We start from the raw sequence: 25,193 nt of genomic DNA, 5'->3' as shown, positions 1-25,193 counted from the left end.
ATTAGCAACTACATTAGTTGCCACTTTAAGTGACCTCAGAAAAACAAAATATATAATTATTTTACCTGGTTATATTACAATTTTATAAAGTTAGCTACAGCATACCCATGCTTTGTTATAAACTGTATTCCTTTGGCCATATGTTGTAAGCTGTCAATACTAACACGCACCCATGTTAGCAAATATAAAGGAGAAAACAGTCTAAAATCGCTTATAAATCTTTTAAGTTTTACGTCCATGTTAACATTATTTTTGTCCATTGTTATATTATACAGTCCTTAATACTAGAAAATACGTTTTAAAGTTAAACAGTAGCACCTTTTCCCATATTGATTTTATTCATGCTAAGAAATCATGCTTGTTTCTTACCAACCTTTGTCAGTATGTTAAAATTTTGAATCAAACATTTTTAGAAAAGCTACTGAACAGAATTTCATTATAAATAATGCATGTATATGCTATTTGTGTGCAGTTTAAAATTTGGCAAGATGATCACAGACCACAACTCTGACAGGGAGAAGGAAGGGGCATTATGATGCAGATGAGAAACAAAATGAATGGTAATAAAATGAGCTCAAATTTAAATAGGAATAAAAAATATATTAACAAACTGAAAACAGTAGTAACCCAAAGTTAATTTAAAATCCGAAGTTTGAAATGTCTTTCTTGATGACAAGCATCTGAAAAAGTGATTGGGAAGAAATTAATAAATAAGCCTGGGATTTGTAAATAGATTCCATGTGGCATGTGAATTAATTACTGTCCTTTCATTCTGGTCCCATTATTGGGGTTTTGGTAGCATCACCTTAGATGCTGGCAGAAAACAACATTGCTCGCTTATTCTCAACATGTGGCTGTGGCCCTGGGTTACCAAAAAAAAAAAAAAAAAAACCACACACACACAAAAAAACACAAAAAACAAGGGTAGAAACTCTGTTATATTTTAAGACAGAGTTAAAGCTCTTGGGCCCAATTTGTTCCTGAAGCCACTGTGAGAACATTGCACTGTTTTGCTGGAACAGAATCAGGACCTTTTGCATTGATATGACGGGCAGTGACGAACATCAGGCTAAGAAACGGAATCTGTCCCCATGGGTTTCCTCCCGCCCCATCTCATTTCCTCTGTCTTCCGTTTTCTCTTGTACATACTTTCACACACATCTCTTCCAAGTTAACCTGAGGCACTTTGCTGGGGAGATGAAAGAATTAGGCAAGAATGCACAAAGTAAGAGGTTCTTAACAGTCTCAAAAAGCAGTTTTGCCTGTAAGTGGTAGGAAAGCACCACATCCAGAATTCTTTTCTATTAGTTATTTACACAAATAATATAAAAATTAGTAATAAGCTTTACAGGTAACTGTTACATTGACTCTAATATCTATGATCTTAAAAATAGTGTTTTAACTATCGTATGATGCATTGCCAGAGACGATCTTAACTGCAGCAGGGGTGAGAGAAGATGCTGCTTTCTCCTTTGCCATGTGGACACTGCTCCAGGCAACTCACATTCTGTCCATTATGGGGTTCCTGGCATCTCTCCATTGTAAAGGTATGAACACTGGGGCCTGCCCTTCGTTTAATCATCTACACGTTGTGTATTGTAGCTAAGTATTTACAGATGACAAAACTGAACAAATAGCATTTAAACTACAATAGTGAAAGAAGAAGAATGTTTTAATAATCCTCAAAAAAACTGTAGGTAGTATTTTCTTTGCAGAGTACACGAATAGGAGATTTCAAAGCAGTGTTTTGGGATGGCATTCCAAACCTTCTCTCTGTGTCCCTTTGTGACATTTGATCTTATCTGAATGTAAAGTTGAATATTTTCAAAAACCTCAATCTCTCTGATACTCCCTCCTGATCATTTAAATATGTCTCTAACATCAAAAAAATACACCAGCTGAACTGCTTTCATATTTTGTCTCCAATTACAGTCCAACCAATGGTGTGAGACTATTAATAGAAAAAGTCCTTTAAAAGATTTTTAAAATTTTAAATTGAGCAATTTAAATTTCATTTAAAAATTCTGTTTCGCAGCAACACACTTATCCTTTGCATCCGATTCACCTTAATATAAAAAATAAACATCTTTAATAGGAATTCTGAGTGAGCTCAATTTAAACGTAAGTGGTGTATGAATATACCAGAAGTTCGGAAGAGCCACATTGAAGTGCTGACTGTAAAGGATTAAGTGCTTTCACAATGAGGCTTTCTTAATTCTCATCGCTTTTCTTCTCATGCTGTAAACAGCTCATAAAATGTCATGAGTAACTCTGAGTGTTAAGAAAATAATCACTCTTACATTTTTACATCGTTTTGTGCAAATACACAGTTGTTTTGTTTTGTTTGGCGGATGCCTCATTGTTTTAATGATTTCTGTCCAAAGTAAAGAAAATGAATATTCCTTCTTTCAAGATGAGCTGTATTTATTACTGGAACGGAAGTTGTCATATCCGTGATCATTAGCTTTGAACTTTAAGCACGACTGCTTTTCCTCCAAGGACTGCTTTTCTTCAAATGACTGGCACCAGCAGCATAAGCATGACTGTACAAAACAAAGTAACTCATAAGTTCACATCAGTTACACTATCACAACCCTTCCTACTCTCCAGAATTCTGGCTTTCTTTGCATGATATGCAATTCTGCCAATTTCTCTCCATGCCCTCTTATTTTTCCCCTTAAAAACATATAACTACATGAGTAGTATACGATAATTCTTTTAAACTAGAAAATACAGAGAAGAAAAATGTACATAATTAAACTTCCTCATCTTTTAATTCAAATTGAAAGAGAAAGCCACTCTTAATTCTTGATACTTACTCTTGATTACTTGAGAAATACTTTTAATATTTGATAAATACATAACTCAAGACTTTTTCCTATGCAAATGGAAATATTACCACACATATCTACAACATGACTGTATTTGTGCATGTTTGTGGAAGTGTGTGTGTAATTATGTTAATAAAACTGGACTATACATACTACTCCATGGCCTTGACAGTGACATAAACATCTTTCCATGTCAATAAACTTAATATTACATCACCATTTTTTTCAGCCACGTGTTTAATCTCATGTGACTTTTCAATACTGTTACACAATAAGGTTATAAAGTATATGTGTCTCAGTTTTAGTCATCCAGATTTTTTCTTGGATTTTAAAAAATCCTGTTAATTCTGTTTGTTTTCTGAGAATTTATATGTATAAGAAAATGTGAGTTCCATTGCTTTCTGTTGTGTAAAATGAGGGACATGATCTGGTGACGTTCTCTTCTAGCTCTAAAATCTATGAGTTTATGAGTAAGTGAAGAATTTTATAGACTGCCTTTGATCTTACAAGGAAGCTAAGTTCTCGGTTTTCCAATAATGAACTTCCAGTGGAACCAAGCAGAACCAAGGCACCACGCCCTCCATACAAAACCCAGCAGTTAATAATTAGGACAATAGAGCCACAGACTCAGTGTCTGATGCACATTCCTCAGTTGTTGTACAGGTACGGTAACTGCCACCAGAGGGAAAAAGCTAACTCCATGATGACCAGACTGTAACCATGACATAAGCTGCATCATACTGAGCAGTACTGAATCTGTGGCCAGCACAAGTCCAAGAACGAGCCTCAGGAGAATGGGATTAACATTATTGCTCATAATAATCTGTATCTTGGTGGGCAGCAGAATAATTGTAGCTTGTTCTGCCCGTATATGTAAGCACACAACTACAATAGAATTGTCGGCAAAGAGATGTTACAGACCCATGTTGACATCTTCCGCTCTGAGAATATGGTGCCCCATGTCAGCATGAAGAAGTTACAGAAGATAGACCTTTGCCCCTAATCCCAGAGAAATGGAATGGTGTTTGACAGTGGGGAACTGAAGGCAGCTCTTTTGCCCCTTTCTTGTTTGCCCATTTCTGTTCCCCTCTAACCTTGAAAGAACCTAATTATAGGAATGTGATCACTAAGCAATTGAAACTAATTCCTGACTTATGCTCTCTTGAATGCACACCATGCCTTGCCTAACCTGTCGATTCTCTTCCTAGATAAAAACAAGTAAGACTAGCTCTCTACCCACAGTAGCCCCCCCCCTAAGCAATCCTGCATGCAGACCACTCAGGCAAGATAACATCTGAAGAGAGAGCCAGCCAGTCTGTCCGCAGGGGAGAGGCAGAACCCAACCTCCTGCCTTGATGATTCATTGAGATTCTTCCCCCTCCACTTTTCCCTTTAAAAACTCATGGCTGAGCAGAATCGTTGGTGTTGGTCTCTGGACACGAGTCCACCATCTCCCCAGCCTGCTGGCTTTTCTGATTAAAGCACCTTTCTTTTCTACTGACACTTGCCTCACGAATTATTGGCACATGAGTGGTGAGCAGCTGAATCTGAGTTCTGTTACACCAGGGACAAGTGAATCATTCCCACATAAGGGAAGGGAATATTTTATTTATGCTAGATTGTTGAAGGAGTGAATGAATGGATGGATAGATGTTACACACAAATGCAAGCAGGCAAATGAGGAATAATTTCACATATTCCACATCAAGGAGCACTTCTCTGCTATAGAATGAAGGCAGAAAAGTGGAGGTAAAACCTGAATTAAACTGCTTTGTTTGACTCGTTATTGTCACCTCTGTATGAAAAAGAAACTAACTTAGTTATAATCTACAGTGTGCTGCATGGTCCAAAATCTTCCAAAAATGGGAACAGTGCCTTTAATCATGTGTAGCTCTTATTTTATCATGTGATATTTGTCAGACATCAATGCATGCAATTGTTATTCATTTTCTGTGTAACTCTATGAGTAAAATTGATTGGTTGAGGCAGTAGGGAATGGTTGACTGGGATTTGTAGGCAGAAATCAATTATAGTGATTTATGAGCAAAATTCACATTTAAAAAGAAACGTCTAGGGCTTCCCTGGTGGCGCAGTGGTTAAGAATCCGCCTGTCAAGGCCGGGGACACAGGTTTGAGCCCTGGTCCGGGAAGATCCCACATGCCGCAGAGCAACTAAGCCCGTGCACCACAACTACTGAGCCTGTGCTCTAGAGCCCCCGAGCCACAACTACTGAAGCCCGTGTGCCTAGCGCCGGTGCTCCGCAACAAGAGAAGCCACTACAATGAGAAGCTCGCGCACCGCAACGAAGAGCAGTCCCCGCTCACCGCAACTATAGAAAGCCCGTGCTCAGCAACGAAGACCCAACGCAACCAAAAATAAAATAAATAAATAAAGAAGAAAGAAATGTCTATCATGTAATACTAGGGGAAACTGCAAAACAATTGACTAGATCTCTTTGGATAGAAATATTAATAGTTTGGAAGGGTTATATTTGATGCCAGATTAAAAAGGGCTTTTGATTTTCAAATACTCTCTTACCTTAAAGCAGTTTTTGAATCTTTTGCTCACCAAATACAGAGCTATTGGGTTAATACAGGAATTCAGGGAGGCCATGTTGATGCCAATGTAGTCCAATACCAACAAAAAGCTGCAAAAAATAATACAAGACATGTCTGTAAAAAAATATGCTGCTATGAACATATATTCTTTACAGACTTTTGTGTTTTTGTGAACAAAAAAATTAGCCATTTACAATGGTTTTGACTTTATCACTAGTCTTTGCCAATTATGATCTCTCTCTCTCATTCTCTGTCCCTGTCATCGCCTCACCCCCCATGCCCAATTCTCTCATTTAAAATGAAATCTCAGGACTTCCCTGGTGGTGCAGTGGTTAAGAATCCATCTGTCAAGGCAGGGGACACAGGTTCGAGCCCTGGTCCGGGAAGATCCCATATACCGCAGAGCAGCTAAGCCCATGCACCACAACTACCGAGCCTGTGCACCTAGAGCCTGTGCTCTGCAACAAGAAAAGCCACTGCAATGAGAAGCCCGTGCACTGCAACAAAGAGTAGCCCCCGCTCGCCACAATTAGAGAAAGCCCGCGTGCAGCAATGAAGATCCAATGCAGCCAAAAATAAATAAATTAATTAATTAATAATAATTTAAAAAAATGAAATCTCTTTTGGAAGCGCTGAGGCTGGATGAAAAGAAAGGATTTACAAAGTGCAAAGGAGAATCAGACCTAACGTTTTCAATTGTGCCACTCGCTCATTTGGACAACCCTGGCTCTCCATTCCCAGTGTTCTCCTAAGTCCCTTTACTTCTCCCTTGGAAATAGGAGTAAAGGTAAAAAAATGGCCATCTTATTTGCTCCCTAAGGATTAGAAAAATGGTACTCTCTCTCTTGCCAATGAAAGGAATCAATGGACAAACTTCTGAATGGCATTTATTTACACAATTATTTCTATTTTACCTTTCTTACCTCAATAGTTCACATCTATTGGGATCATTCCGATCATAAAGAGTGCGCTTCAAAATCCTGCTGAGGTGAAGAGGAAGCCAACACAGGGCAAAGACAAGGACCAGGCAAAATACTGTTTTGGCCACTTCCCGTCTCTGAAATAAAACCACAGTCAGACACTGAATAGACGCCTCATTATAATCACAGCGTTCTCGCTTTCCAAACAAAATATTTAATATCGTTTACAAAAAATCAGTGGCATTTGTAAAAATTCAGGACACTGAGCTTTAAACTGAATAGCTAATGTGAATTAGACAGAAAATGATTAGAGATTCATCTTTAAAATTAATGGCTCTTTTTACATCTTTTTAGACTATGTAGAATATCTCCAGATAGCTAATATAAAAAATATTCTTTGTATATTAAAAAACACCAGCACAAGAAAAAGGAAGTATGCTGTGGTGTATGATAATTTTAGTTTCTTATCACCATGATAATTTTCATATTCATAATCAGGATTGTAATCATGAGTCAGCAAATATTTCTATTTTCTTACCTGCTTTAAGTGATCATTTAAAGCAATTTGCATGCCACTCTTCTTTCTCAACATTTCACAGGTCATCAGGGTATAAAACAATGCAGTGATGGCCAATGGCAAGCAGAAATAGAAACTGAATAGCCACCAATCTTTAGCTGTCTTGTAATACTATGGGGAAGAGAGAGTGTTATACTTAATATTCCTCTGTAAGAAAATCTTACATATCAAACGTTAAACTAAAAAATACTCATCAAGGAGAAATTATCTTCTAAAGTCGATCCATTTTATAAATACTATGTAGAATCTTTCAGGCCACATCTGCTGAACAAATAATTAAATTAAATGAAACAAACTTTTCCTAAAAAGCATTTCAATTCTCTAAGGAAGTGTGCTATCATTACACATAAAAATGTAAGTAATTGGGCAAAATTTTAAATATTTGATAATTCAAATATTTTTGTCTTCACATAGGCAAGTTATCCTTAAGGAATTCTTTGTGTGAAATACCACATCTGAATGGGTAAAGATATCCTAGTGTTTATGGGAGTTTTTCACTTTTTAACAAGTTTGTTTATGGGAAAAGCAGGTAGGAAGAGGTCTATATTAATCATTTACCTAATGGATGTATACATCTAACCTATCAACTAAAAATCAAAGCTGCTTGTAGCATGCTTTTTCTCTTATTCTTTTTCTGCTTTTTTTTCTTTTTTCTTAAAATTGTTGTTCCAGATATGTCTGTGTTGGAGTAGAATTTACATAATCTGTGCAGTACTTTTCCCATTTTAACTAATAAGAAACAAGAGGGCTTCCCTGGTGGCGCAGTGGTTGAGTCCGCCTGATGCAGGGGACATGGGTTCGTGCCCTGGTCCGGGAAGATCCCACATGCCGCGGAGCGGCTGGGCCCGTGAGCCATGGCCACTGAGCCTGCGCTCCGCAATAGGAGAGGCCAGCGTACCGAAAAAAAAAAAAAAAAAAAAAAGAAACAAGAAAACAGCAGTCTCATTCTCAATTTCACATTAATGCCCCTCTTTATTCTTTTGTTTACCACGATCTATACATATATTCATAAAGCTTTATCTCGTCTTATGTGTAAAATAGAAAATAATCATTGGTGACATTTGGACCAGCCCCCTTTGCATCAACTCCTCTTAACCCATTCTGTTGGGAAGAGCCTTTTACACTTAGGATCTATCTTCTGATGACCAGTATTACCATTCTTTTCCTATTTCCTGATTAAAAGCTCTTGAATAAATGGCCAAGATGAAGTTCTTTGCAACGGCAGCTTTCCCTTTAGAGAGAGGGCAAGCTTGTTATTCATACCGAGCTTCACGGATCAATCCATCCCTACCAGGGCGACTTCTACTTGATCGTTCCCTGAGCCACACACTCGCTCTGATGACTGCTGTGCTGCTTCATACAGAATATGTAGTAGCCGCCAGTCCTTATGGGAATTTGAGTAGAAAAGCTATAAATTCAAACCGATTCTCTCATGTAAACTTGGTTTATCTGTATTCCTGAGCACCAGGAGATTCTTGGAGAAGTAGTGACCCAGCTTCTTGCAGCCTGGGTCATTAGTCACCGTTAACCCCACAGCCCTAGGACCTACACTCCTAATTCATGCCAAGGACAGTCATAAATCAGTAGCTTCCCAAGAAGAGGAGATCAGGGGAAAAACAGCTAAATATTTATAAGGCAACAACAGAAAGGGGGACAAAAGAGTAGAATTTACCTGCATGAAGGCTGTTTTCTGAGTGGGATGGAGCAAACAGATTCTCAGATAACTGCCTTTGTAGTCAGTAGTAATCATATCAAAACCCACGGCTTCAGGGACAGCCAGGACCACGGAGACCACCCAAATTAAAACAATTTCTACTGCTGTCCATTTTGGAACCCCGATTCCTTTAATTCGACTCCAAGAAGCAACAGCTCGATATCTGAGGAGTAAAACACAATCATTTGCCAAGCTGGCAGAGCCTAGTTTTATTGAATTAAACAGTTTATTTTCTAAGTAGCATAGCAATCACTAGGATAGCAGTCAGGATATACCTGGCTTAGATATATGCTCTTACCTGTCAATACTTAGAGCACATAGGCTCAGCACAGTGATTCCCACAGAGGCCTTCTGTATGAAAGGCACCAGCTTACACATCTCAACTCCAAAGGGCCAGTCCTCGGCAAGTAGCTGCGTTGAGGAGACACGAAGCTCTGTTAGGGAGATTTTCACAGGGCGCCCTCTGAACTGTATGTTTCACTTAGTGGAGACAAATGAACATGTAGAGTTAAAATAACAAATTCCAGTTCTTATTCTTTTTCTCATAGACTACTCCTCTGAAAAGCACTTGTGTTTGATATCTGGAACAAGGAAGTGGATTGGGAATAATGAAAGGGCAGCCAGTCCAGGAGAATTAGCTATACACGGACAGTAGCTTAGGGTCAAGGTCTCCTCCACTGCAGGGCCAACTGGGGCCAGTTGCTTAAGTTCCCCTTACAAGATTGGGCCTGCAGTGCTGAAAATGCCTCTCATACTGTTATAGAGTCTCAAATACTCAGCTGGTGGCCAAATCAAAATAAGGTTAACTAAAAATAGGTGACGTGGGACTTCCCTGGTGGTCCAGTGGTTACGACTCCATGCTTCCAATGCAGGGTTCCATCCCTGGTCGGGGAACTAAGATCTCACATGCCATGTGGCACGGCCAAAAAAAAAACCAACAAAAAAAGACAAATGTTTCTTAGCCAGAGAGACTAGACGACTCCTATGGAGAACAGTGTGTGTGTTCGTGTACTTATTCTTCACTCTAGTCAACTTGACTGGTCTGTAACTCGGCACACAGCTCCTTGAATCCAGCAGGCACACTCCTTCCTTAGGGCTTCACTTGAGGTTCTTCCTTATCCTGGAAGGCTTTTCTCCCACAGATCCACTTGGCTAACTCCTTGACCTCCTTCAGGTCTTACTCAGATCTCATCTTTTCAACATGACCTACCCTGACCACACTATTAAGTATAAGAACTGGTCAGGCCTCCCCATCTCCCTCATCCTACCCCACTGCCCGTTTCATCCAGAGCACTTATCCTATTGTATATATTATACCATACTTGTTTGTTTGGTTAAGTTTTTGCTGTCTGGAACCCCTAGCCCATCAAACAGAAAAGAACTTCTGCAATTGCCTAGTACAGTTCCTGACACACAGCAGATGCTTAAATATTCAGCCCCCTAAAATATATAGGCAGTGGCTATCCAGCGAGCAAAAGACCTAGTTCTTGGTACTGTATATATATTTCCGTTTATCTGACTTCAGACTATGCAACCATCTATTGTTAAACTCAGTGATTTTCTTTTTTAGGACAACTGGGTGTGCCCCACCCTGGTAAATGAATCACTTTAGGTAAACATCTGGGTCGAACGTTCATGAGGTTTTGAAAATAAAGAGAAGTATTTCAAATCTACGTGTCTCTGTGTGTGTTTTAATGTTTTAAAAAATAACCTTCCAAAAGTGAAAACTATTTTGAAACACAATTGAGTCTTTCCGTTCTTTCACTCATGAAGGTTCTTTGTGGAGTTCGTCATGCTGGGTGATTGTTCTGTAACTAGAGTGGCACCCAAAGCTGAAATGTGTGTTTCAGTACGAACATGACTCGGAGCTCCAACGTGGAACCAATTTCATTTCTAAGGTAGACATGAAAAGTTACACCGACATGTAGAACAAATGTTGGCATACTTACAGCAAATACGCTTTTTCTAGGGTCTGAAAGCCTGCAAGGCCAGGCAGGCAACAGAAGAGTGGAGGAAGCCAGGTGTAAGAAAGTCATTGGTGTCAGGAATAATAGGGAACAGAGGGGTCTGGGGTAAATCCTGTCTAAATGGAGCTGCTGCTAATAAACTTGATGTGATTTTTGCCAAGAGATCCCCAATACAAAAGTATCTTGATTTTTAGCCCCAAATTGGAATTTCTATATGAAATCTCACAATTTATAAAAATTGTCAACTAATTCATATTTAAAAAAAAAACCACTGTCAGATAACATTGTATTAACAAAATATTTTTATGTGTCAGACCGGCCTCTAACTTGGGACCTCTGGATTAATAAGCTGACTTATAACTCTGCTTGTTCATTCATTCATTCATTCAACAAACATTTATTGAGTACCCACTATGTGCCATACACCATTCGGAGTACAGAGTGCCTATCAGTGAACAAGGCAAACTCCCTGCTCTCATGGAGCTTACAGTCTAGTGAGGGAGGCAAACACAAAACACATAAATACTTAATATGGTGTCACACAGGCTGTGTCACCATATTGAAAGATTATGGTGGAATTTAGGGGGCTTTCTTGATAGGCTTGTCAGCAAGGTCTCTCTGAAGAGGCAACCTGCAGTAGGGACCTGACTAAAAAATGTAAGCCATGCAAAGAGCATTCTAGGCAGAAGAAAGAGCAAATGCAAAGGCCCTGACGTCAAAAGAAGCTTAGTGAGAGGAAGGGACAGCAAGAAGGCTCTCAAGGCTGGGGTCGAGTGGTCCAGGCCAAGTGTCTAGGAGATGTAGTTGCACAGGGAGGAGTCTGATGGTTTTTTTTGTTTTTGTTTTTATTTTAGGAAATCCATTGCAAGATTTTGAACAGGGAAATGGAAAATGGCATCATCTTATTTATGTTTTTGAAAACATCACTCTGGGGACTTCCCTGGTGGTCCAGGGAATCAGCCTTCCAATGCAGAGGACGCAGGTTCAATCCCTGGTTGGGGGGCTAAGATCCCACGTGCCGTGGGGCAACTAAGCCCGGCACGCTGCATCTACAGAGCTTGCGTGCTTTGGAGCCTGCATACCACAACTAGGGAAACCAGCATGCTGCAACTAAGACCTGCGCAGCCAAATAAACAAATAATTAATTAATTAAAAAATAGAAAAAGATCACTCTGGAAGCTCAATGTAGACTAGAAGGTAGAGTCAAGAAAGGAAGCTTTGATGAGAGATTGTGGGCTGAAACTTGTGATGCCCTGGGGCTGAAAAGAATGGGTTATATAGACTGGATATGTATTGAAAGCAGAGCTAGCAGGACTTGTTGATGGGTTGGATATAAGATATGAGGACTCAGGAAACTCAAGGAGGTTGATCATGTGAATGGTGGAGACACTGGCTGAAATGAGAAAGAGCCAGGGTCCTGCAAGTCTGAACCAGCTATGAACTCAAGGTGCTTTAAAAGACTTGCCAATTACCCTTGGAAACATAATAAAAAGATTCCAAACAGTTAAAAGAACCCTGCCAGACCCAGTTTGGTACAAACTATCCAGGTAATATTCTGTCTAATCATTCTGATTGCCTTTATATGTATTGGGGTGGGGGGTGGGAAGCAAAACTAACACATATATGGTACTTACAAGGGACTAGGCACTATTCTAAGCCCTTTACACATGATATATCATTGAATTCCCAAAGCAATCCTATGAGATAGTGTTACTATTACCCCCATTTTATAGGTAAAAAAACTTAGGGGCACTTAGAAGTTTATTAACTTGCTGTGTTGATTTTAAATATGCCCACAAATTCTTTGATACTCCTCCCTTCAAAAGGTGAAGCCTCGGGGCTTCCCTGGTGGCGCAGTGGTTGAGAGTCCGCCTGCTGATGCAGGGGACACGGGTTCGTGCCCCGGTCCGGGAGGATCCCACATGCCCTGGAGTGGCTGGGCCCGCGAGCCATGGCCGTTGAGCCTGCGCGTCCGGAGCCTGTGCTCCGCAACGGGAGAGGCCACAACAGTGAGAGGCCCGTGTACCGCAAAAAAAACCAAAAACAAAACAAAAGGTGAAGCCTCATTTTCCTGACCTTGAACACGGGTTGGACCTAATGATTTGCTTTTAGTGAATAGAACGTGGTGGGTGTGATGATGTGTGACATCTGAGACTAGTTCATAGAAGGCATTATGGCTTCCTCGTTGCTCTCTCTTGGATCACTCATTCTGGGGGAGCTGCCGTGTCAGGAGAAGACTCAAGCACCCCTATGAAGACTCCAACAGGTGACAAGGAACTGAGGTCACCTAAAAACGGCTGGCACTAATTTGCCAAGTGTGTGAATGAAAAGATCCTCCAGCCTCAGGCAAACCTTCTGATGACTGCTGCCCTGCCAACATCTTGACCCTCATAAGAGACCCTGAGCCAGAACCACCAGCTAAGCAGCTCCTGAATTCCTGACCCACAGAGAGAGTGTCAGGTAATAAATGCTATTCTTCAAGTTGCTAAGTTTGGGGGTAATTCGCTTCTCGGCATTAGATAACTAACATATTTGTCCTTGGTCACTCAAGTAAGTAATAGATCCACATTTGAACCCACGTGGTCTGATTCTAGATTCTGTAATGTTTTGAAGAAGCTGATCTTAGATGAAAAGTGTTTAGAATTAAATCAATATTAGTATTTTAAAACCCATAACTATGTGTCAAACAACGGTAAAGTATCTAGATGTAGAGTCAAACTTTCTTCTAACCCCCCTGCTATTTTTCATTTACTGTCCAAAAATTCAGATAGTGTCAAGTGTTTTCTTGTCTTCAATGATTTCCAAATATGCAAATATTAGTATCACTTAGGTACAGCCATCAGATGGATCAAGATGAATAAGTGTCCGGTCACTGAAGGGAGAGAAGTCTGGCCAATGAAAATGAGCTCTGCACTGAATCCAGGCCCTGTTTTGAGGTTACTATTGTTTTTGGCTCAGCCTAGAAATTGGATGATTGCTCTTCATACCAGTGGGAGGCCTGCAGCCCAACCTCTGACCCAAGTTATCACAGAGGACAGGGAAACACAAACTGAAAATTGTAGCAATTCTCTTCAAGTTCAACACAGAGATAGTCAGAAACCTAATCACAGCTGAGAGATTACGGTTTTCTAATCTACCCTTCCGAAGGGAAAGAGACTGAAAAAAAACCTCTTCATCATTTCAGCTCAGACCTGAATGCTGCCAGTCCTGAGAGGCCACAGAAGGTGGGGGGACGGAGTGCCCACTTCTATTATTTTGTAGTCAGTCAGAAGGATGACTTTGGCAACCTCTGCTTCTCTGATCAGAAGGCTTTGTGGGGACACCAAGAAGCCTGACACCTTGTGACAGAGACCACACCCACTGCTGATGCTCACCTCTGTCTGAATGGCCTCCAGCCTCAATGCCTTGGGCAATTTAGGGCTTGGAGCTTATTTAAAATGCAAAAGATGTCAACCTCTTGTTTAATAATAAACAAAGCCCTGGGTAGGGGAAAAGCTGTGAACTTAAAAAAAAAAAAAATCACTCTCAACCAAGATGCCATCTTTAAAATTTGGTGAAAGAATGTTCTTAGAGATTTTTATAATTCCTGGGAATTAACTATTTCACTGTTTCTTGACAAAAATTATGACATCCAACATCTATCATTTGAAGTCCGAAAATACAGCTTTCTTCTTGGTAGAGGAAATTTGATTCTCCTTTATTGCAAGAGGAGGCAACTCTAACTTTAAACCCAGCAATAATACATTCTTATTCCTTATTTGCGGTTTTCCCCATTCAATTAGATAATGTAAGGGCACGATCTGAATACTGAAGACAAATCATGCATGTAATCAAATCTCTCTGATTGCAAAAAGAATGTTAGAGGTCCATATTGTTTCTAGGTCCCTGCCACGTGAATTAAATTTTTAGGTCCTGTTTAAAACTAAGTTTGAATATATATTACCTACCATTTATCAAATGTGAGCCAGTCAGAAAATACTCCCATAGCTGACACTGGTTTTCACATGGTGATGGTTCATCCGAGGAAGAGCTTTTGTTAGTGTTGGTCCTGGGAGCAATGTGGTGTCCATTTGACAAATGGTAGCCTGTCCTCATGCTGGCCCCTTTCACCTAAGGCTTCTACTGCTTCCCTAGCACGTTTCTTTTGTATGAGTAAACACAAATAAATAAATAAACACTAGGTTGAAAAAAGACTTGATCATACTGACTACAAGGTTTCTACACAAGGATGGCCATGATTTCATAACTTTATGTTGAAACAGCTGTTTGAGAAAGGAAAAAGTCAAGAGAATCCAAAAAATTATTTTATATCATATTTTAAAATTATTTTATATTAAATATATATTATATAATTTTTTAAAAACTTCTAAAAGGATAAATAACATGAACAGAAAATAAATATCCTTTCTGTACAAGTATGATTAAGTGAGTCCTACAAAATCTCTTCAACTGGGGATTTATATTTTTCAATTCTTTTTGTAATTAAAAATTACATTCTAGAGAAATTAAATGGAGAAAATCCTATTAATACACACCACTCTTAATGCCCAAAGGCATCTAGCCCCGTAGAGTCGGGAAATGCCAAAGTTAACCATTTTGCACTAACAAATGTTCAATAGCCTCATTAACCGTATATACCATTTTCCTTTCCTATTTTTTTTTAAATTAACAGTATACACTGAACTTTAACTGTTTCTTTGTTTCAGAATATTCTACAACATTTTTAGTGCCTAGCACAGTGCCTGGCACACAGTGACTGCTCATTAAATGTTGTTGAACAACAGTGAATGAATGAGTTCATGGACAAATAAATGAATTTGATCATAAGGCAAAAATCTTGTGATAAAACTTTTGTCATGAACTTTTCAGTTCTCATATTTGAAACAATTTCTTTAGAGAATTGGGATGACTATGCATTTTATATATTGATTGATTTTTGTATTGTCTAGTGCATGCCCTCCTCCTTTCCAGATGATCAGGTCTTCTTGACACATAGAGCCAGGGCCTCTGGGATTGAGGCGTTAGCTCTTCTCTTGGACTTCTGCCTTCCAAGCAGGCCGGAAAAGGTGGAAAGCAAAATTCCTCCCCTCCCCTCTCTCCCCTACTCAAACCTATCAGGGAAATGACTTTTAAAAAAACAGAACCTACTGTTTCTCACTATCTGATGGGATTCAGTGAGGTGCTTTAGTTGTAAATTTGGTGGAGATGGACTCTGGAAGCATAGAGATGCTATAAGAGACGGTCATTTAAGAAGGTAGGTGAGCAACACATTAAAAATGACAACTAAGGTTGCTTTGCCGGATTGCTGTCTCTTCCATCTGGTGATGAACTGTGAACATTTCTTTCAAATGACTGGCATTATAGAAATGTTTTTACAGTCAGAGTCAAAAGAAGGAAATAATGGAGTGGTTGTGTTTCACAAGTTTGGGGAAGGGTGTATTCTGCTGCTTTTATCTCTGTTTCCTGTAGCAGATAAGAGTTTTTCTGCGATTGAACTGGCGTCTTAATAAGATAGTACACCCTCATTCAAGGATTTCCCATGTCGGATCTCCCTTTCTTTTTCCTTATTCAAACATACAGTGAGAATTTAAGCTGCTGGTCAAGTGCATAGACAATATTTTCTTGACATACATTGCACCCGTGCCCTTGGGGACGAATATCAGTTACCTTACCGGTTCCATCCTGGGTCCATTAAAATGCACTTAATCACTTAAAGATTAGGCCATGTGGGTTAGAATATGTGGGTGAGGAATAATGTCAGCTTATCCCCCAGGGGTACCATTTAAATACCACAATATGAACAGTGCCCCCTGGAGTTGTTCAAGGCAGAGGCCCCGTCCTAGGAATCTGTTGTGTGCACACTGGCAAAGGGAGGGCTTTCCACTGCTCTGGAAAGATTCCTATCACTTGCTGAAATAGAAGAATGACTCCATTAAAATGAATTAAGTTTCTGGAAACAAAATCTTTAAGAGAAGCAAAGAGATAGAAAAAAGATAAAAAATAAATATGTCTTAGAGAAACTTAAGTTCACCTTAAATATATATCCCTACCTTTGTTACAGTGAAATTTATTTCCAAGTCTGTAACAGGCCAATAAATAAATGGATTGCTACTCTCCTATTACCTGAACTTAAAAACTTATCCACAGTTTGTGCTTAAAACCTTTCATTGACATGTCACATGTTTTGAAAAGATTCAACCAAGAGCATTAAGACATGCTATTCACAAACCTAGCTTTATGGTCAGATTCACTTAGCTGAGCTGGATCTTCTAAGATCGCTGTGACACCTGAAGAAACTAAAGAATTATAACCTGATGGCCTCATGGCTCAGAAAGTGACTCTCAAACTTAAAGAATTCAACAAATCTTATTAAGTATTTTCATGTCTTACTTAAACCTAATTATATCCAGAAAATGGCTTATGGGATAAGCTATGGTGAGAAAGCGTTTGATTACCATGGAATTCAAAAGCCCGTTAATATAATTTGAAAACACTGTGTGAGGGGGAAGAAGATATGTACAAAGTAAACATCCAGAGAATAGGCTTCCTCCTTTCTGGAAACCATGATGAAGCTAAGGAGGAGAGAAATAGAGAGGGGATGCGAGTTAGGTGGTGAGAATATGGCTGGGAGACTCAGGGACAGAACACTGCTTGATAAATGCTTCTGTCAACTTTGCTAATAAACTTCTGACTCAAGAACAATCCTCTTTCTCTCTCTCTTCTACCATCCCAGTTTGGCCGTTTTCTTGTTCCTTTACATTTTCACCAGAGAATCTATAGGGAAAGAGAAATAATCAATCTCTAAAGTAAAAGCACTGGAAAGGAAAAAAGTCTGAAATTAGAGCAGTTGCCAGCTAAGGTGTATCCATACACCGTGCTCAGCTATCTCCCAAACATAACCAACCTCTTCTTAACTTTGCAAAGTCCTGGAAGAGAATGTTTCACATCATAAATTACCTCTAGAATCTTATTTCAGCTCAGGCTTTATCTGTCAACACCCCTGAGAGCACTTAATCATTGATTAGCATTTGGCATGTTTCTCTAAAAATCATCAACTATAGCGTATTAGCCATACCTTATATGGTTTTCTTTGGAAAATGAAGACCCTGGCTCCCTGGCCTTGAAACAACATGGTCTCGGCTGTGTCATCCTCTTGTACAACTATGGAAATGCCTTCAATCTTGAACGATCATTTAAAAATGAGCAAAGAAAAAAATGTAAAGCCTTTGATAGATAAGCCTTACCACATTGAAAGAAACATTGCCTTGACATTTCAAGAGCCTTGGATTTATGGAATGACTGAGTGGCAGATCAAAGGCAAATACAGGAAGCACCCTCGAGTTAACCTGGGGAACATTTCATTGCCCAAGGCCAAGAGTTTGCCCACCATTTTGTCACAGGCATTCACAGCCAACATGTGAAGCGGTGAATCAGAAATAGGAAGTCTTGAGTGTCTGGGCTATTTGACATCTGCTATTGACCTATTTTTCTGTTATGGCCAATATCCTCATACACATAGAAAAAAGAACAAAATCTCCCCCCCCTTTTTTTGGACAGTTATAAAAATATGAGTATAACATCTTTGGTCAACAAGCGTTTGTCTGGAATTGATTGTTGCAGGCGCTATGCTACGTGGGTGTTGGGGGGTTAGCTTTATTTATTAATTGACCCAAGGTCATGCAAAGCTAATAGTCTTACTCTTTATTAACACTTTTAAAATGTTAATCCTTCAAATGTGCTTAATTAACACTCCTTAAAAATTTTGTTGCTTTAAATAAATGAACCTCAAAGGTATCTAGGTTCTGTTTTGGGTACAAAATGCTTCTGCTACTAAGATGTCTCTAGACATCACAAAAATGTCACTAAAATATCTCAGTTACTTAACTGGAAATATGCACAGTGTTATTATCTTGGGCAAAATTAGACTCCCCTCCCCAATGATACCTTTACTTCTATTGCTCTATATGCATAAACTGCATTTACTAATCAGAAAAGTATAACTTTGAAAGTTAAGTTTGCTGGTCCTTCATTCACTTTTACTTCTAACTATGAAATTAGTTAATTATATGCAGACTTATTAAGTACTAGAAGTAGTCTAAGACTGGATAGTGAGAAAGGTGATTTTGTTCAGAAAGACAGCTTTGATTGTGTTACAAGCAGGAATGTCTGACTACGTGACAAGGTCACTTCGCTCGAAACTCACTTGAGGGTTCAGTGAAGCAATTCCCATTTTGACATACCAGCACTTTAATGTTACACGTACCCCACCTTAAGTAGTTAAACGTTAAAGGTCAGTAGCTATGCTGCTCAGAGCTATGAAGGCAGCCTCTCTGACTCCAATAGTAGCCTACGAAGTCTTAACAAGAAAACCATCTAGAGGCACTCCAACGGGTCACCAGCTCAATTTTTAGAAAGCTCTCCATCACCACTAGACATCTGATTATACTTGGATCCTTGTCAAAGTCTGCCCACATAGATATCTGTCATCAGTTTCCAAGGAGATTTGTTTTCAAACTCAATTTGCTTACACATAAAGGAAGCTATATTTATGCTATTTATTATATTTATATTACATTATATTTATGTTAACTATATATATATTGAGTCAGTTATTCCATGCAAATATAGTACAAAGAGAATGAACTTGTTATAATTTAAAAACTCACTGTTTGCGCAAGCATTTTTAACTTCTTAAGATGTTAAGAGAAGTTAAAGAAATTTTAACTTCAACCTGCAATCAAGGCTTGTTAAAAATCACAGCTAAACTAAACCAACTAACCAACCAACCACCACCAACAACATAAACAACTTCACAGCATCTACAAGTATACCCAGCTCTTCCTATACAGCTTTGACATTGGTGCTACTCCAACTTACTCTAGGCTCCTATAGGCAACAAATGTCTAGATTATTCCATTCATTTTAGTCTACACAGGAATGGCACAATAAGTAGCTTGTGAATAAGGAGATATTCATCCTCACATCAGATGCTTAAACACTGGTTTTGGGGTCAGGTACATACATGGACCATGTAAATACTGGCATAGTGACCCATGTATGTATTAAAGATAGACATTGATACCTATATATGTATATGGAGATGTTACATAAAATAGTGATTCAAACTAAGAGTACAACAATAATTTTGGGGTACAGTATGGCAATATCTATCAAAATTACAAATGTACATATCCTTTGATTCAATCATTCTAATTCTAGAAATTTACCCTTCAGATATAGTCACACATGTGTGCAGAGCCATATGGGCAAAGATGTTATTTGTAGTCATGTTCATAATGGCAAAAGCTGAAAAAAGAAACCCCAAGTTTCCATTCTTATTCACACACACACACTCACACGCATCCTAATAACATTTATTACTGGCTTACTTTGTGCCAGGCACTGCGACCAATGATATTCACCTGTGTACTTATGCATCTGTACATTCTTTATAACATTTAATATATTTACATATGTATACATCTATACTTTTAAACATCCTTTTTGGACGCTTGCTTTTTCATTTTTCATCTGGATGCTCTTACGTAATGCAGTGACAGCCCTAGTGTGCGCTGCTGAGAAGGAGAAACGAGGCTTTTATTTCCAGCAGGTTCTCATGATTATCTGAAGCTCTTTTAGAGCTTCGATTTGCTGAGTCTCCCACAACATCGATCTATCAGGATTGCCTCCTTGACACAGGAGCCCTGGTGAAAAGACTGTCTAGAAGTTTCCCGAGAAACAGTTCCCTGAGGGAGTCAGAGCAGAGTAGACACATTTCCTGGGCTTTGTCAGCCCTCACAGCAGCCTCTCCCTGTGAAGTCCCATCCCGTTCTACAGCTGCATCAAGGAACATGGCTTCCAGCCAGATCTATGACATTTTGTGGTTTGTCAACTTTACTGAACTCTAGATTTACTGAAGTCCAGATTAATGTAATAGGTTCACGCTGATGTTTCTGGGCCTGTGGGTAAACCAACAGAGGAGGTGCGGGATTCTATGAACCCTCAGAAATTGTGAATGTACATTATAGTATCTATTAATTATAATGTATATATAAATTATCTATTTATATGTTAATTATATATAACATATAAGATGGATAATTAACTGGATTCTCAAGAGAATAATAACATCCCACAAAAACAAAATTAGAAATTGCTAGTTTAGAGATTCAAGTCCCCCACTTTAGGATAAATTTAAATGGCACTCATAATTCACTTCAATTGCTTTGTATGAAGTATAATACTTGACTACTCTGAAATTATAAATGCATTTTTTGTAACTTATATGGTGTCACAATTATTTAAGGGAAAATGGCTTTTAACTAGCCCTGGATTAGGTGTTTTTGTAAATAAAGCCTTTAGAATAACAAACAGTGATATCAATATTATACATTACGGATCATCTGAAAGGGATTTCAGGAGATAGAAATCTTCAGATGACTCAAATTAAAACTGAAAATGCTTACCAAGTATCCTACTATGTAGTAGTGTGTCCCATAATTGCAGCACTGCACTGAAATGAGGTCCTAACAATACTCCAGGTTGGAGAAGGGCAATCTATGCTCATCTCACTCTGTGCAGGGGGCCAGGAGGACCACGGGTTCTAGGGCCAGAAGGCCTGGGTTCAAGCCCTAGTCTCATCACTTTCTAGTGGTGTGACATCGACCTTCTAGTGGTGTGACATCGAACAATTTACTTCTTTACCTCTCCAAAATGTAGTTTCCCCATAAAACAGGGGTGATAACAATATTTCTTCCATAGGGTTTGCTGCAGTGATTTAATGAACTAAACCAAGTACTGAGTACATAATAAATGGTAGCCATTACTGTTGTATCTCAAGTGACACATATTTATGCACAATATAAAAATAAACCAAAAGCCACTATGTAGGATTCACTGATGGCAAACCTAGTGGTGGGACCTAATTCTATGTGATGGATTTGTTCATGACCAAAAAGGATGATTACATGGCCAGATTTGTAATGACTCAGTTTGTTTATTTCAGAAATAGAAACACAGCTTTAACAGACTGAATGGTTTCAGGCAAAACGTTGTAACTTCCTAGGGAAATCATAAAGGAATTTGAAAGGAAAGGAAAAGCTGTGTGTCCTTTGGGAGTAGGATAGTCTCTGGCTTATCGAATGCAATAATTTAGCCAGACAGAGAAAGATGGTCCTGGAAGAGCTGTGATTTACATCTGATCTGGAGGCAAAATGCCCTCAATCCAGCCTTCCATACAGCACTTCGTCTGCTGGCTGACTTAGGAGGGTTTCTAAATGGGCTGACCATGTGGGGTTTCCTGGGACCTTCCTAAACAATCTTTCACAAAACTCTGTGCAAGCCTAGCAAAACTAGATGTAATCTCCCTTTTCAGAAGGATCTTATTACTTATTTAAAACTTCTCACAACACCTTGTACTCTAAAATTTCTCAAGTCAGTTTTGAGGAATTGAATTGAAATTCTCCTGCCACATTGGAATGGTAAGACTTAGTCTGTAGGACTCCTAAAATGGGTTCCTTCTGGCCCTAATGGAGCTGTGACTGCATTTAAGGGACCCATTTCAGCCTGTGCTTCTCCCAGGAAACCCTCAGAGTTCACAAGGGCTGGTACCCATGCAGGAATTTAAGATTTCATCTATTAATCCCTCATTTCTGGGAGTGTTGCCTTCTAGGACCTGGATCCTAATCCAAATCCTGTCTCTAAACCTCAGAAATCTCTAGAATTCCTTAATGTATGCCTTATTGGATTAGGATTTCCAGAGATTCATAAAAGGCAATTTAAAGGCATGCCATCTGGTGACTTCTCCTGCCACAAAGATCAAAGTATCTCCCACAATCCTTTCCTAAACCAACATGCCTTTTCTTTCCCTTGTACTGAGCCCAGGACTAGCTTTAGGCAAATCCCCAAAGTACATTCCCGGTCCCTTACACTTTTGATTCTGTTTTTATGCATGACTTCCTATTGCTGGTTACGATGGGGAAACAGAGTTTTACAAATTTGCATCGCCCTTTAAAATTTTCCAGCTCTTTCACTTAGGCTATTTTTCTTAACACCACAAAACCCCAGTCGGTGGGCACTAGAAACTTTATTGTAGAGTTGAGGACGCTGAGGCCCAGAGATGTTGGGAAGTGTCCAGAGCTTCAAAGCGGGAGTCAGAGTGTAGGGGTTTGCGTCCTGCCCTAGCTCTTCAAGCCCATTCCCTCTGATGCCTGCAGTAATCACATAATGATGTTAGCTACTGAAACTGTTAGAGACTTTGTGTTCAGTGTCCTTGGTCTTGTCCACAAAGTCATTGATGGGGTGCAGTTTGCACTTTGGAACCTGACAGATTGAGCCTGATCCTCCTCACCTCCATCACTTACTCACTGTGAGACCTTGAACATCCTGTCATCTGTCAAATGGAGTAATGTCTACTCATGGGTTGTCAGAAGGAGTAAAGGAAAGTAACACATCTATCTCAGCGCTTGGCCCATCGTAGGCATTCAGTAAAGGGTAGGTAAGTATGGTCATTCACAGCAGGTGAACTAACACAGCAGGTGTTTTCCTACTCTCCTGTCTGGGTCTCTTTCTTCTAGACCGTTTGTCTCCTAAAAACCTATTCGAGCCCTTCTACTGTTAGGGTCCTTTAAGAAAATGCTTCCCAAGGTTAGTATGCATTTGAATCACCTAGGTATTTTAAGATGCAGATTCTGATTTAATAAGTCTGGGTTGGACTTGCAGTTCTAACAAGTTCTCAGGTGATAACAATCCTGCCAGTCCATGAATCATCAGTTTCTGAGTAGAGAGAATGTACCTTGTGAGCTGGATTTAGGGACAAGGTCCTTCAGGACCAGTGGTTCTCAAACCTTACGTGCAGGGCTTGTTAAAATACAAACTACTGTGTTTCACCCAGAGTTTCTGGATTAGTAGGGTTTGAGGTGGGGCTATAAGATGTCATTTCTAACAAGTTTCCAAGTTATGTTTATGCTGCTGGTCTGGGGACTATGCTTTTTCCAGGCTTAGCAGTGGGCTACTGAAACCAGAAGGCTATTTGGTTCCAATGATTACTGACTTCTAGGAAGGGACGGATCTTCGTGACTAAGCTTCCTGCAAAGGCTCTGGCATCTCCCCCTTCCTAACGGTGTGCCCTCCCATTGCGATATTAGCAGGCACCCTTTACCTTGTAGACATTGATGGGGATATCAATGACGATGTGCAGCAGGTCTCCCAGGGCCAGGCTGGCTATCAAGATATTAGGGCCGTTTCGCATGCACTTGTTCTTGTAAATGATTCTCAGCAGTGTGGAGTTTCCGATGATGCCCAGCACGAACACTAGGCAGGACACCACCGTGTTGATGTACTTGAAAGTCTCCTTGATCTCGATGGGTCTTTCGCACGGGGGCGGGGGAAGGGTGCGCGGTGGGATTCCCGCCATTCTCGCTCCTTTCGGCATCTGCGGAGATGCGGACGACCGCTGCACGCTGGCGTTGGAGCCCCTGGGCCAGGAGGTCTTAGTTGGGGGCGCCATTATCTCTCCGGCCCCCAGAAGTGGCGGAGTGGCCCCGGCCGGCGGGAATCCCCTCTCTTCAGCCTGGACCCCCACCACGCCGCAGGCAAGGATCAGCGCCAGCAGGGCGCGTCCGCACAGGCTGGGCAGCGGCTGCATGCTGCTGCCTGCTCCAGGGGGAGTCGGGTGGCCACTCTTCAGCTTTCAGTCTGGAGATCAGCAAGGGAAGGAAGACGGGACACCCGGGTCAGCTACCCCAGCCACGCCCCTGCAAGCGGCTAGCGCAGAGCGCAGCCGCGCCCGCAGTATCCGCGCGCAAAAGTAACTCAAGTTTGCGCGTCAGTGGGGGGACTCTGGCGCGTGTGACCCGCCCGAGCCCGTCTCCTGCCCTTCCAGAGCCAGCTTTCGCTGGTTTTTCTCCCCTGCGTTTCCCGAGGGGTAAATGACTCGCAGTGGGGTGGGGTATTCTGGAAGGGGTGTGACAGGGAGGAAAGGATGGGTGTCTAGAGCAAAGCTTTGAGCTCCTGTTGTGCCCAGAGGGAGACGTGTGTGTTCGTTCTGGCTAAGGGCGCGTGGGGACGGGGGAAATCAAGGCACCTAGAGGCCAAGGGATGTGCCAGTCTCTGCATTTGACTCCTCAGGAACCCGGATACCCTGTGTGTGGACGCCAAGACTCCTTCCTCCCCGCGGGTGAAAGCAGCTACTTCCCGGCTGCCTGCGCTCGGGCTCCCCCGGACCCCCCACGAGTGTGCCGGCTGACTCGGAAAATCTCTGGGACATCTAAGTTCTGATTGGGGGAGTATCTGCATTAACGCGGAAGCTTCTGTGCCCTCCAAGTGGCTTCAAACACTCACGCGCTCTCCTTCGCTCCAACCCCATTGAAATTCGCTGTATCCATACATTAAAAAAAAAAAAAAATCCCCAAACAAGTAATCCAAGCTGAAGCCCCAGGATAAGGTTCAATCACTGATTTTAATTCAACACCAAGCCAGAACTTTTACCTCGCGGACCGGACGCGCCAGGCGCAGAGGGACCAGCGGGGACCTCCTTCCCGGGACGCACTTGGCTCGCAGCTGGGTTCCAGGCTACCCTGGAGCAGAGCGCGCCTCCCTTCAGCTGCGGGCGGATCTGGCTCTGAC

General features: G+C 40.6%; 1 protein-coding gene across 1 annotated transcript; it reads right to left on the bottom strand.

Moving 5' to 3' along the window:
- On the bottom strand, nt 1-25,193 carry EDNRB (endothelin receptor type B). The gene is made up of 8 exons (XM_082675519.1): nt 25,056-25,193; nt 23,728-24,263; nt 8,900-9,012; nt 8,560-8,764; nt 6,849-6,998; nt 6,314-6,447; nt 5,371-5,479; nt 1-2,543 (listed from the first exon to the last, which is right to left on the bottom strand). Exons 2-8 carry the CDS (start codon nt 24,211-24,213, stop codon nt 2,409-2,411), a joined length of 1,332 nt encoding a protein of 443 aa, XP_082531645.1. The 5' UTR covers nt 24,214-24,263; nt 25,056-25,193; the 3' UTR covers nt 1-2,408.

This window comes from Grampus griseus (genome assembly GCF_964374135.1).
Source record: "Grampus griseus genome assembly, chromosome: 18".
NCBI classification, from domain to species: domain Eukaryota; kingdom Metazoa; phylum Chordata; class Mammalia; order Artiodactyla; family Delphinidae; genus Grampus; species Grampus griseus.
This window is presented reverse-complemented; position numbering and strand designations above follow the sequence as displayed.

Excerpts from the sequence above, each read along its gene's own strand:
- EDNRB (XM_082675519.1), bottom strand. The coding sequence starts at position 24,213 with ATGCAGCCGCTGCCCAGCCTGTGCGGACGCGCCCTGCTGGCGCTGATC. Across the intron at positions 8,765-8,899 it reads TGTGCTCTAAGTATTGACAG|ATATCGAGCTGTTGCTTCTT; the intron begins GTAAGAGCATAT and ends TTTACTCCTCAG. Across the intron at positions 6,448-6,848 it reads TAAATGATCACTTAAAGCAG|AGACGGGAAGTGGCCAAAAC; the intron begins GTAAGAAAATAG and ends GTTTTATTTCAG.